We start from the raw sequence: 13959 nt of genomic DNA, 5'->3' as shown, positions 1-13959 counted from the left end.
CCGATCTTCCAAACATTCCCCCAAAACAAAAGGGACTTACCCTACTATTACTATAACAAAATCCAGTAAATTCCATCCATTCCTAACATAAGCATTAGGATGTAGCAATAATCCATACGCTATAATCTTCAAAAAGGTCTCGACTGTAAAAATAATCAGGAAGGCATATTCTACTTTTTCCTGTGAAGAGAAACAAAAAGGAGGGGGGGGGGAGATGAGGGAGAAGAAGAAAAAGAAACAGAAATTAGAATCAATATCTCTGAGATATAGGCATTTTTCTCCAAGCAAAGTTTTATTATGAGAAATGGCACCATTAACACAGCACCTGTGCCAGGAATGCGTTTTAATTCTAACACTGAATTTCTCATAAGCCGCTAAGTGTAAAGCACTTTTCATTCCAGGCTGCACGACTGCATTTTGCCACCTGCCCTGATGCGTGTGCAATGAGTCTGCCGGGGACAGAAGGGGCATGTTTGTTATTTGCACACATTTGCAAAACGTGGCATGTTTTCCTCCTGAGATTGCCAAGTCAGGCCCAAAAAAGCACAAGGGGGCAACAAGATTCCTACAGCAGCTTTGAACAGAATGTCCTTTGGAAGAAAGGAAGATGCGGCTGCTGTGACCCTCTCTCTTCCTCTTGGGTTTATGCCCGATTTCGAAGTCAGGGTCCTCGTTGCCACAGAGCAGCAAGGTGACCTCGGCAAGTCCCTCCTCTCCTCTGGACCTCATTCTTCTCACCGGCACAGAAGGGGAGCAAATTCAGGATGGGAACCCTCCTGTCTGAGTACTGACATGCGGTCTTCCCCAGCTGACACCATTGAGTGGTCAGTGGTCGCCACACACCCTCCCTTGGAGCCCAGGCTCCACCTGTGTCCTCCCCTCCTGCCAGCGCCCCTCCACCCACGGCCACTCCCATCTGGCTGCCCAGACCTTGGAGACTCGCTGACTCTTACAACCCTTCCCGTTCCGACTCGGGCGACTTTGTGGGTCCGGAGAACACATCCCTCAGCAGGTCTAAAAACGTTGACTCCTTCCCTCTTTTGTAAAGGTTTTCTTTATGCAGCTTCGGCTTTAATAGAAATACCGACCCACTGGGATGTGTGCAATTAATTTTATAAGAGGCACTCCCTGGCAAGAGGCTACTTAATAACTCAATGAAAAACCATCAGCAATTAAAACTCTTCCACGTGGGCCATAAAGCCCTCCACAAATATTAATTCTACCCCGTGGGACCCGAGGAAAATTACAAATACCTTAGGAAGATGGAAGTCACGGAATTCACTTACAAAGATGCCTGGTGCAAGAGGTCAAATGAATTTGGCTCAGGAAACACTGAGTGAGCATCTCCTCCATATGACGGACCCCACACCAGGAGCCAGGATTAGAAAAAGCTCCACGGCCCTCCTTACCCTCGAAAGGTTTAGTCCAGGGGGTCGGTGGGCGGGGGGAGGGTTAGTCTGTTCCAAACATGAACACTGCCAATGCCCCACGACAGAATGTCGAGAGGCCGTTGCTGCATCCCGAGCCCTCTGAGAAGGCTGGAGGACTGGTCCCCTCCTTCCCCACTGGGACTCTGCTTTGCTACGTGACGACTGCAAGATAGCCTCAGCCACCCTCCTACCATCACCTGGCCTGACTGTCCCCCTGTCTACTGCCACAGCGGCGGAAGCAGGCTCCCCGCTGAGCAGGGAGCCCGACTCAGGTCTCGATCCCAGGACCCAGGGATCATGACCTGAGTGGACAGAAGACACTCAACCACCTGAGCCACCCGGGTGTCCCTCACGTCCTCACTCTCGACCACAAGGGCAGTTATCCAACCACCCCTGGGCCCCCAGCCTTTGCCCCCATTCTTGGCCTCACTTTGGTCTTGCTGAAAAGCCAGGTCATTGGTTCCTCCCTCCCGGGTCCCCACCACCCCCTTCCTGCCCTCCAGAGCTCCCTTTGACCCTTGAACACCATCCAAGAGTCTAATAAATACTTTCGTGGTGTGAGTTAGACAGAGTCCGCGTGTCTTCAACCATATGGTCTCACTCATCTCCAACCTGCACACCCATGCTTTCCCCAGACCTCCCAACTGGCCCTGCCCTCAGCCTGGCTCCTCCCAGGTACCGCACCCCCCACCCCCACCCAGGGAGCTGCCAAGACCTTCCTTGAATACGTGCCCCTTCTCCTCCCCACAGCCGTGCCTTCTGGGCATGCATGAGCCTGCAAACCTCCTGGGACTCCCTCATTTACTCTCCAAATTCCCTGGGAGCCTGGACAAGGACTTGAACTTTGCCTCTGGCTAGGGAGGAGGAATCCTGGAAGGCTTCACTGAGGAGGTAATGCTAACTTGGAGGGCTTAAAGGAGAGAACAACTCTGTTCCTTGAACCAGAAGCAAAAATCCCTGAAAACACCAACCCACTACACTCAAATTGGACCCTGACCACCAAATGTACAGTTGTCGATATACTCCTAAGACTTGGAGTTCTAGGGGAACAAGATAAGCTAAAAACAGCATGCTGATTTTACAATTCCTTTTCCCTTTTTATCCTTTCTGCTTTATTTACTAGGCCAGACAGAGAAAAAAGGCTTTTGCTGCCATCAATATTCATAGCAGTTACATTCCTACGTCAACATAGTGCTATGCTTTAGAGCAGAAAAACAAGGCAGGGAACAGAGAGTACATCTAGCAAACACAGCTTGTTTTTCCTCTTTGGCTTTTATTTGGAAGTAATATTGCCACAATAATACAAGGGCCATTTGTATAACTAAATTGTTTAGGGTTTTTTTTTAATATCTCGTTCTCTTGTCCCCCATGGGTCTCTCCTTTTAAAGAACTGGGTTTCTATTTCCAAAAATCCTTAGTGCATTACCTGATGGAATTGATTGTAGGAAATAGAACCTTGCTTTAATGGGATTCTTTATTACAGAGCCTCTACTGGGATGCCAACTGAACCACGACAGCCTAGAGAGACACCGGTTTGTCTAGAAGCCAGTGTTGGTCTTGCCCCCAAATCCCGCCATTAAAAAGGACTCCTGCAAAACAAATATACCTCCACAGTAAGCAAATATGTTTTTAAAAAAAAAAAAAAAATTGCAAAACAACCATCACCAGCTGAAGAGGTAATTATTTACAAAAGAATTGTTCATTTGAGGAAGGAATGTTGAGTTCATCATTTGCAAAGGAAGTCACCAGGAAGGTCCGGTTCCTACCTGGGCAAGGTGGGAATGCACAGCCAGCAGGAGAGACCCAGTGAGATGCTGCATAGAGAAGATACAGGGTCTGTGCCTCAGATGCAGGAGAACGCACAGGAAGGGGGCATGGCTGAGGAAGAGGCAAGCAGGAAGCCTCCAGAACTGGACACAAAAGAAGGTATCCTGAGGGCAGGGCTGCTTCATAAAAGCTCACAGTCCCAGGAGAAACAGAAATGAAATAATTCCTGCACCTCAGTCTCCCAACACTTGCCAGGCAGGACCACAGGCCCGTGCCCTCACCGGACCAGCAGCGGGGATCCTTCTCACTGGCCGTAGATGCTGGGTGGGCAGCACCAGTCAAATCTCCTTCTTAAAAAAATTTTTTTAAAATTCCTCTTACCCAGGCACCACCTTATGTAGGGATGAGAGTTGCTCATGAGACCTCAAGGCATCAGAAATAAAGGCTCCGCATCTAATTCAGAAACCCGAGAGCTTCTTTAAACAATGAAGATTCACCATGGAGAAGAGCCTCTGTTACCTGTTAACCTCAAAGAGAACCTGGAGACACTGGAACTGTCAACTAGGAATGGGAGGGAGGTAGCAGGACCCCTCGATTACACCTGTTTCTCTCCTCTCCGGTTCTCAGGGGCCCTTTCTCTAGGACTGTGGTGTGAACAGCCAGCCAGCCAGTCACCCATCCCAGGGTCCTCCTCAGAAAGCCTGACCTGGATCTTCCCCGAGGTCTCAACCTGCTGTCAGAAGATTACAAGGGTTTATGAGCAAAGAAAAGTTCCTTGCTTTGGTCATCGCCCACATAGCGCCCCATCTCCGGGAAGGCTCTCCGGGCTGCCACCCTGGTGGTGTTGCTCCTCCTGACACCACCACGCCTCACCCTACGGCCCCAGGCTCCCTATGGGCAGGGAGCATCTCTTCCGGTCTTTGTAGTCCCGGCCCCCAACCCCCACCTGGGGCATTCGTAAGGTACTGGACAGGAAGCATGCAGGAAAAAGGGAAGGAATGTAACAGACACAGCTAGACTTAAAGGAGACTAGAAAAACAGGAGGTTTTATGATCCTAGCATGGACATCAAAAAAGCAAAAACAAGGCTATGTATCTAAGTTGTCGTTAACCCTTTCTGCAACGAGCTTGGAAGAAAGGGTCACATTGCCGAACTGAACTGACGAGGGATCTCAACGTCTCGGCTGGCCCTTCCCTCCTTCCTGACCCGAGCCCACGGGGCATGTCCTCACTCCTCCTGCCCTCACCTCCTCTTCCAGCTTCCTTGCTTCTCTTCCACAAGCGCCCGGCACACCACTTAGGGGCCCCCCTGCTTCCCCACCTAGGGTGCCCCCCCCCATCACGTGTGTCAACGGCCCTCTCCAGAGCAAGCACACAAGGGACACACGACTGGGAGAAGCGCAACCTGGGGGAGCAGGAGCAACCCGGGGCTTGTGGCCACAGGATCTGTTTTCTCCCAGCCCGCTGCCCTCCAGGCTCAGCCGCGGTTTCAGGTCCGCGTCCTGTTCCCATTTTCTAGAACAGTTCCCCCCACCCCACGGGCTCATCAGACTAAGCGCTTCTTGTCCTTCAAGACGGAGGGTTAAATAACACTTTCTCAGAGAAACCTTTGCCGGCCTCCCAGACAAAACGAGGGCCCGCTGTCAGACACGCGGTGAGACCTCACGATGCCCTGCCCACCCCCGTGGTCCTATTCACCACGGAAATGCTGAATTCCTTCAAGTTATCTCTTCAGTGTGTGTCCCCTCCAAGAAAGGAATTTCTATAAGATCAGAGACGATTCCCAGTATTCTCAGGGCTTGCCATAAAAAACATTCGGTATTTACAAATGAGTAAATAAATGAGCAAAACGCGAGGTTTCGACCGAGCATTATTCACTGTTCCTTCCTGCTAAGAAGTTCCGTAATTGTTTTAGTCTGCTCAGGCTATCATAGCGAAATGCCGTAGACTGGGGGCGGGGTGGGGGGGGGGGGGCGGCAGGGGGCTTAACCAGCAGAGATCCCTCATGGTCCCGGAGGCTGGAAGTCCCAGACCAAGGTGCCAGCTAGTTTGGTGCCTGGTGAAAGCGCTCCCACTACCCCGCAGACAGGTGACTCTCTCGTGCGTCCTCGTCTGACCTTTCCTTCCTGGGTATCTGTGGAAGCAGATGTCTCTCTCTCCCTCTTCTTCTCAGGGCACTGATCCTGGTCACGGGCTCTCCACCCTCAGGACCTAATCACCCCCGCCACACACACACAAAGGCCCCACCTCCCAATATCATCACACTGGAGGCTGGGGTTAGAATTTCAACATAGGGGTTTTGGGGAAGAGAGAGAGAAAGAGAGGAGGGGATGCCAGCGTTCAGTCCATAGCAAGGATACCAGGGTCCCCTTGGCTTTGCTCTGTTCCAAGAAAAAGGTCTGAGACAAAATGCCAGGGAAAAGCTATTCTGCTCTGCAACCGCGGCCCTCCCCAAAGAGGTGGGACAGGGTCTTCCGGTCAGAGTGAGGGGCACACACAAAGGCTGATCATTCACGGGGGTGAGGGACAGGCCGGGGGCGGGAGGATGCAGGGCCTCCCATGGCGGGCTGTGGGGCTTGGCCTCCGTCTCTCACCTGCAGAACCAGCAGGCTGAACCAGATGATCTCTTCCAGTTGTAAAACTACAATTCCTGCCCACCTGGGGAGCAAAGTCCAGACCCCGGGTTCACAGAGAGGTTCCACGAGGCCCAGAGACCCCCCAGGGAAGACTGCCAGCCCAGAGCAGCGGCCGAGCTGTCCAGGGGCTGGGTCGCCCGAGGTCCCTGCTGCACATTGGGGGGCCAGGCTTGCTGAGGGCCCCTCCACCAGCCGCTGTGCACAAGGCAGGAAGTGAGAGCAGGCGCCGTGGGGCTATGGTAGCAGTTTCTATAAGCCAGAACACGTGTCGTCAGAATGGAGAGAGTGTGTGGCTGGACAGCGGCTGCTGGCAGGCAGGCCTCGGCTCAGGGCTGCTGAGATGGAAACAGATAACGTCCTCCTCTGTAGGCAGTAAGGAAGCTGGTACTTCCCCGGGCCTCCAGGGAAGTTCCACAAAGAAACGGACTAGAATAGACAGTTGGTCTTCATTTTCCTTCACCTTCGGTCTAAAAGTACAAATTCTAGATGACGTTTGTGTCTCCTGAGTCCAATTCCAGACTCTATGGTCGAGTCACCCTGGTTGAGTCATCTGCCCCTGGGCTTCTCAGCGTCCTCGTCCGGAGAACAGGACCCTGCTCTGCCCAGCCAGGGTATGGTGACCATCAGGTGAAGTGAAAGGCGGGAACAAGTTCTGTAAACTGCCTCACCTGCCACAGTCAAAGCCTCCCCACCCCTAACCTGGACGGGAAGAGATACGAGGCAGGTCTCCTAGCTCCCGGGGGCTGCACTCCTGAGCAGGGGGTGGTGGGGAGAAGGGCTCTAGAACTTTCTGAAGATCTTATGACAGCCTAGCGACCCCTGCCCAGCGAGGACAAATGGAAGAAGCCAGCAGGTGACCTGGCTGGCCCCTCACAGAGACCAGCTTCTTGTTTGTGGGAGGACAGCAAGCATCACACCGGGGTGGAGGAGGCTGAACAGGGCCCTCTCTCTGGACGCGGCTTCCTGGCTCATGGGCAGAGCAGAGGTAGCTGCTGCTCTGCCACCACACTCGGCTAAGCGTGGTTCTTGCCACCTAGAAACCTCCCAGGGTAGCAGCAACACCCTGTCCCTCCTCTAAAAGTGGTTCCTTTTCTGCTGTCCATCCCGGGGCTACAGGTGTCGGCATGGAGCCCATGTTACTGGTTCAGGGACAGGCAGGGGACCCACACCCGCCAACCAGGTCCAGTGAGAGCTGCACCTGGGACTTTCACTTTGGCAACTAGGCAAGAAATTCTGTCATTGGCTGGACTTTGCTCGGAGAGGCGCTAAGCATGGAGTTACCAGGAAGACACAGAATGAAGAACCAACACCAACAAAAGCCGAGCCGAAGTGTGCGGAGAGAGACAAACAGGAAGGAAGAGACACTCAGAGGCAAGCATCTAGCTTCGATGCCTTTGTAAGAGCCCCTGAATCCAGCTGACCTGCAGCCAAAATGCTTCCCCCTGCCTTGGGCTTTTCAGTTATAAAAACCAATTCATTGAGCAAGTTTGGGTTGGGTTTTTGGTCAATTCTAAACAAAAATGTCCTAGCTAACTACACAGTGATCCTACAGGATCACTCTGCTTCCCTAAAAGCTAAAACATCTAAGAGAAACTTAAGCAGCTCATTTCTCAAAAGATTCAACTCCTCTGACGATTCTCACTGACCCACAGGCTCAGGGATGGTTCTCTATATATAGGACCCATGATCCTTGCAGGTCGTAGCCTCTGGGAATTCATCTAAATTCAGCCTTCCAAACAGACTCCTTCAATCCCATCCATTCTCTGTTGCTATCTTCCATTCCAACTGGTTTCCCATACCCCACACATTCTTTCTTGAAAACTCAATGCCTCGGACTTGTCTTGCTTCCCATCCTGCCCACACTGGGACCCAAACTGTGAATCCCCCTGGTAGCGGGTACGTTCTACAGCTGGCGGCCATGGGTCTCCTCACCCAGCTCCAGTGCCAAGCCTCTGCCCATTGTGAGTGGCAGTTCAAGCTCTCTGTTTCAATTCAATTCAACAATATTCTTGGAGTACCTGGGCCATACCAGGCACAGTCCTGAGCACTGCAGAGTGAAAGACAACTAAGACAGCTTGGTGTCCTAAAGCAGCCTGGCAGAGGTATGTATAAAAATCTTTAACCCACAGCAGATGACAATCAAGGCCAAAGTCAAGTACGGGGGATCATCTGTGTGGAAATGGAAGGTGAGGGGATGGGGCAACTTCTGTGTCCAAAGCATTTGCAGAAGCTTCTTTAAAAGTACACACGACTGTGTCACATATGTGACTGAGTCACAGTTCCTCTACGTGGCATCCCTGAGAACCTCTACAATCTGTCTGTGGTCTACCTACCAACAACCAGCTGATACCCGTTACCCCACAGGGTGAGGGCGCCCAACCTGCCTCATCCCCTTCCTCTTCCTCCTCCGTTTGTCCTCCTCGGCTCCCGTCCATCTGTCCCATAACACCCTGCACACAGGTCATAGTCATTAGAACCTGAGGTCTTCTCCATGACCCAGAGCACTTCTGTTGATCTCAGTCCTGTGTCACCATTTCAGGGAAGGCCAGGGAGTTTCATTTGCTCTTGAGCACCAACTTTGTATGAGGCCATGAAAGAGAACAGAGAAGGGCAGGGCATGGCCCTGCTTTGGGCTCCCGGTGTGGTTGGGGAGGATAACCATTGATGCGTTGTCTCGTCTTATTTGCAGATCGTGGGTACCTTGAGGGCGAGAACCACTGCATTTAATTCTGCAGACTCTCTCACCATCCCGAGCAGAGAACTGAGCCTCCGTAACACCATGATGCATCCACCACAAAGAAGGAAAAGCAGAGACCTGCTTTTCCTGCGAAGCCTCCAGGGGCCAAGACCTTGTCTAGCCACATCAGGGAGTCCTGCCAGCAGCTCCACGGCCCAGGCCAGAATTCTGTTCGCCCTCTCCCACTTGGAGATACAGAGGTTCGCTTCCTTTTCAAACCACGTCAAGCCTGTACAACCCGTTCTGACAACTCAAGTCAAGGGGGATGGCAAGAAGCATATACGACCTACGTGGGGCTCGTCAAATCCACGCGCTGCCTCTCTGGGATGTGGGGGCCTGGGCCATGTCCCAGCTGTCAAACACCCATCATTCTAGAAAAGACACCCTCTTGGCTTTGGTTAGTTTGTACGAAGTGAGCCAAATGCTCCAACACGTCTGCCTCCCTGTCTGTAAAGAAAGACATGAGTGAAAGTTTCAAAATGGCAGGAACCAAACATTTTCATGTGATAAGAGAATGGTCACTTCTTTTCTTCATTAACGGAGGTGAGGAGAAGCCTTTCCAGTCTGCGAATGCTTAAATTCCCTGACATCAGAGTTCTGGACAACATCTCCTAACATTCCCCCCGACGTCCCCTCGGGCCCCCGGAAATGTGCCGTGTGTGCGCTGGACACAATACTCGGAGCATGAGGAAACACCTGACCATCTCCTCCCTCAGCAGACACACTATGCGATGGGGTAAGACAGGCAGGGAAGGGATTTCCACTCACATCTCCACGCGAGGGTCCCAGACACGGAGCCACTTCTGGCCACAGGCCGTGGGAACAGCAATCGTGCCCTCTGGGGTGAGGAGCCCCGACCACACCCACCTGCGTGGGAACCCGTGACCGCCAAATCTCACCCAGGCTTCGGGGCTGTTCCGCCGAAGTCATACCAGCACACCCTTGGCCCAGGGTCAGCCAGGCAGCTGAGCCACCTGAGGACATGCCCTGGAAGTCCCTGCTGCAGGCTGCCGGGTGTTGGTGCTCGGGGTGGGGCTGCTCCCATTCAAGAAGGCATGCAGTCCCTTGGAAGTACTTGCTCCTCACTCGGGGGAGGCAGAGGGTCTGGGGCAGGTCCGGCTCTGCCACTTCCAAGCTTTGTGGACTCAGGCAGGTGACTCAACTCCTCCCTCACCACAGCTGCTCCATCGGCAGAGGGGAGGGAAGGCAGCCACTGCCTAGGTTTCTCATGGAGTGTAAGGAGGCCACATGTGTACAAGATGAGAACCACGGTATGCAGGAAGCACGCTCTATGGCCGTTGGCTCCTGTTATTGTGTCGACGGCCACTACCCACGAAAGGCACAGGGCATGGTCCAGAGACACTGCTAGCTCCCCGCCCGCCCTGCAGGTCCCTGCACTCCCAGTGAGCACGGCTCTACCTGCAGAGACAAGGCAGCTCCAATAAGCCTGCTCCTAGCCTTTCGGACGACCTGCAGTCCATCTGCGGCATCCCCGTAACAGTCAGGAGGGGAAACAGGCCCCCACGCTACTTGCCCTCCCCTCACAGTGAAAACAGAGGACGAACGTCTGTGGGGTGGTGGGAAACACAGAGCACTCAGCTCGTCAGCTGTGACCTTCCACCAGAAAACCCCCCGCCCATTGGGTGATGAGCGACCCTATGCCACGGTCCCCTTTTTCCCAGGGAAAGTGCTGAGGACATAGGTCATTGCTTTCTGAATAAATTTATGAATCAAAGCTTAAAAATACATAACGTGCAGAGCCTATAATTAAGATCAAGTATGTAATACGTTCACTCAGAAGATTAAGAACTCCATGCCTATAATTCACCATTATTTTAGAATTAGTAAGTAAAATTGAGTTAATTTAAAAGACATTGGGTAGCTTAAAAACCAGGCACCACCCAACCGTGGCCTTGAAGTGGAAATCAATACACGGTCAGTGACTGCGCAGAACAGATTCTCTGCAGACCTGCTCCAAGCTGCAAGTGTCACTTGCGCTGCTCTGGTCCTGCCAGTCAAATATCTCCCTCATCACTTCACACCTCCTGGAGGCGGGAGGAAGGGCTCCGTACCACCCCACCAAGCTCAGGACCCACACGGGCTTTCCACAAGCAATCCTACTCCCAGAAAGATGGGTGGTTCTGGAAGCAGTTACTAGAGGAGTTCACAACGCTACTATCCTTTTCAAAGCAAATTTTTGTTGAATACCTGCTTAGCTCCAAAAAAAGAACACTAGGCAGCAAGAATATGAAAATTTGATGTAGGTAAGAAAGGGAGTGCTACATAGCTATGTTTTGAAAAGGCAGGAGAGGAGGCCCAAGATACATTACCACAGGAATCATACGAATAGGATCCCCTCGAGGTCTGGGGGGAAAAATCTCTTAATAAACCAGTCCGCAGTGTAGACAGCTAGCTAAGTATGAAGAGGCTTGGCTCTGAGAGTGAGATCATGGAACACTTTCTCTCTACTTTTAGGTATCCCTGATTTGTCTGAGTCTTTCTCATTGAAGGCCTTTTACTTTAAAACCAACTGGAATTCTAAATGTTTAAGACAAAGGAGTAAGCGGAGAAAGGAAAATTAACAAAGAAAATGAAATGAAGCAGGAGTAAGACCATGACAAAGATGTAGGCGGTGAAGACACAGCTTTATTAACATGTCTCGGAGAGTTCTAACCGCTGTCGTGAAAGGAGGAAATCAGACCAGTGACACAAGTCACCTTCTCCTTTGAATGAAACTGTTTCTCAGCACAGAACAATATTTCTCCAGAGCATTTGCATAGAGAGAAGAATCAGCTGAGAAAATGAACCGAGCATCCATTATGGGAAGTAGACGAACATTCGCCTGTCTTTGTGGAATGTGTACCGTAATAGAGACAGGACTTTTTAAAGGAAACATGCAGGAAATTAATTTTGTGGTTTACAACTAGCAGTTTTTGGAAAGTGAAAATGGGATGGAAAAAATCAGAATGCACAGAAAAGAGCAAAATCTAGTAAGAGTAAGTATTTTCATCAAGCTTCATGTTTCTGACGATACAATGTGTATGTGTTTGTGAGTTACAACATAAAATGTATCTAATAATACTGTTGGCCAAGTTAAAAAAAAAAAAAAAAGAAAGAAAGAAAGAAAAAGGTGAAACACACAACTTTAGAAGCCAATAATCTGAACCCACCAGCGTACCCCAGTAGGGATAAAGACCCACTCAAGGCCCAGTGGGGAATGGCTCATGAAGAGTCTTAACCTGGACAGGAAGAGAATGATACCTCCTCCACCCCCGGTCCTAAGCCGGAGACAACAGGTCAGAAAGAAGCCGAGCAGGGAGCACAGGGACGTCTGAAGACCTGGGCCACAGGCCCCCACCCGAGACGGAAGCCTGCAGGCCAAAGAAGGCCAACAGTGGCCAAGTGTCCCCTGTGTCCTCAGGCAGACCTGGGACTGCTCTGGAGCAAAGCCGTCTAAGCAAGGGGCACTGGGGACTCACAAGGAGACACAAGAGAGAGGGGCTCCTCGTATCACTACAGCTGCTTTTTGGAAAGGGGAGCCAGCTCAGACCCAAGCCCCTCTACAGCCAGGCAGGGCAAGTTTGTGCGTCTTCATTCACTGGTTGAGATGAAGTCCCCCCTCAGTTTCCTTCACACCCAGAACCGATTTCCCGCAAAGGAGAATCCTGTACCGAGGCACGAGGCTATGACTAATGAAGGACACCTTCGAATCCCAGTCCTGCCCGGACTGGTTGAACCTCCAGCAGCGGGTTCCTCAACCACCTCCAGGCATCTCCCACAGTATTGCAGATGGGAGATGCCCGGAGCCTGGGTGACTTTCAAGGACGTGGCAGCCGTCACCCTGGTGTCTGTGAATGTCCCCCAGAAATGAAAGGGCTCCCCCAGCTCTGCAGGGAGGCGAGGAGAGGACTACTTTCCGATCAAGGAATCAAGGGCAGGTTTCCGGAAAGTTCACTTCACCTTATGTGGCCACAAAGCTAAGACTGAAGGGTACACAGCCACCCCACCCCACCCCCTGCCACTGTACCTCAGGACAAAAAATAGTATTGGAATCTCAGAAAACACAGGAAAGATCATGAATAAACAAGAACCTGAAATCACAGCCACTAGAGTCCTGCTTGGCTATTGGAAAGCTCAAAGCTATATCTATCCTATTAATTCAGGCACAGGCAAATGCCTTTTTAATGGCTTCGTAATCATGAAGATCCATCATCATCTTAATAATAATTAGTATTAGAAAAGGCAACAGGCTTCGTCATAACCGCCTCAATTCAAAATTCATTAACACTCTGGGACCAACTGAAATCCTGACTCTGAGCCTTGGACTTCACGAACGCACCTCCTAAGTGCCACGTTGTTTAATCTCTCTCCTCGACAGTAAAGCTGCCTTGACAGGTCGGTAAAGTTCACTTCCCAGGGTCACTGCCAGATGAAGTTCGCATTCGAGCAAACTCAAATCATGAGGATCGCCTCGAGACATCTGAACCTAAAGAACCAGGAAAGCTGAAACGACTAAATGGATGCTCTTTTCTAAATATCTAGGTTCATTATTTATAACACGTCCTAGTGAGTTAGGATAAAACGGAGCAAATACAGGTTTTCCTTTAATTACAGTAATGCTGGTGAATCAGACCTCAAACGTCTGGAAATTACTACTTTCTCTAACTTGTGATTCTGCTCAAATGCCACACTTAAAAAAAAAAAAAAATCCAAATCCAGAACAAAGAGTCCAACTGTTAACATCCAGTCTTCTCTGTCTCTGTCTCTGTCTCTCTCTCTCTCTTTTTTTTTTTTTAAAAACAGTGCAGACACAGGAGGGTCCAAAGAGACACATAAAAATAGGAGGCAAGACAAGCCCCCTTTCCAGACAAGGAAAAGCAAAGGGCTGGGGTCTGAAAGAGCCGCTCCGGAGAGCCCGCACTCCACTCGTTTGCTACGGACTTTTAAACAACCAGACCCATCCGTAAGCCAGACAGGGAACACAAAATCTACCTGGAGGACGTCTGGCTGCTGGTCCTGAGCTGGGCAGCTCAGTAAATTTGTGGAGTCAGACAGCTGGGGTAGAAGGTTCCCATTGGGTCCAGCTATCCCACCTGGGGCAAGCCCCTCACCCCTCCTGAGCCCTGGTTTCTGGGTCAGTGAATGCACTGTCCAAGGAACAAATGAGACCATGTGCAATGTCGAAGCACAGGATACATGGATGCCATTAGGATACTGGCAAGGAAGGCGAGCAGCGCAGGTCTTGACTTCTTTTCTCCTACACTAGAAGCTCTCCAGATTGATTTTCTTTTAACCAATGCATCCGATGAACTGATGTTCTTTGTCCTTCTGGGTAAGACAATGACAAAGGTCCATGCCACACTGAACTCACTTGGCTCCCAGGTCAGTTT

General features: G+C 51.1%; 1 protein-coding gene across 19 annotated transcripts in view; it reads right to left on the bottom strand.

The window, feature by feature from the left end:
- The window catches only part of CACNA1D (calcium voltage-gated channel subunit alpha1 D), a 297449-nt gene that overhangs the window by 155591 nt on the left and 127899 nt on the right, over window positions 1–13959 (bottom strand). For all 19 annotated transcript variants that reach the window (XM_059161194.1, XM_059161193.1, XM_059161195.1 and 16 more), the window contains exon 4: window positions 41–180. In XM_059161194.1, coding sequence (XP_059017177.1) covers window positions 41–180 — 140 coding nt within the window. The remainder of the gene's footprint in view (window positions 1–40; window positions 181–13959) is intronic.

Source organism: Mustela lutreola, chromosome 2 (genome assembly GCF_030435805.1).
Source record: "Mustela lutreola isolate mMusLut2 chromosome 2, mMusLut2.pri, whole genome shotgun sequence".
Lineage (NCBI taxonomy): Eukaryota > Metazoa > Chordata > Mammalia > Carnivora > Mustelidae > Mustela > Mustela lutreola.
Note: the sequence above shows the minus strand (reverse complement) of the source record. Positions and strands in the feature narration are given on the sequence as shown.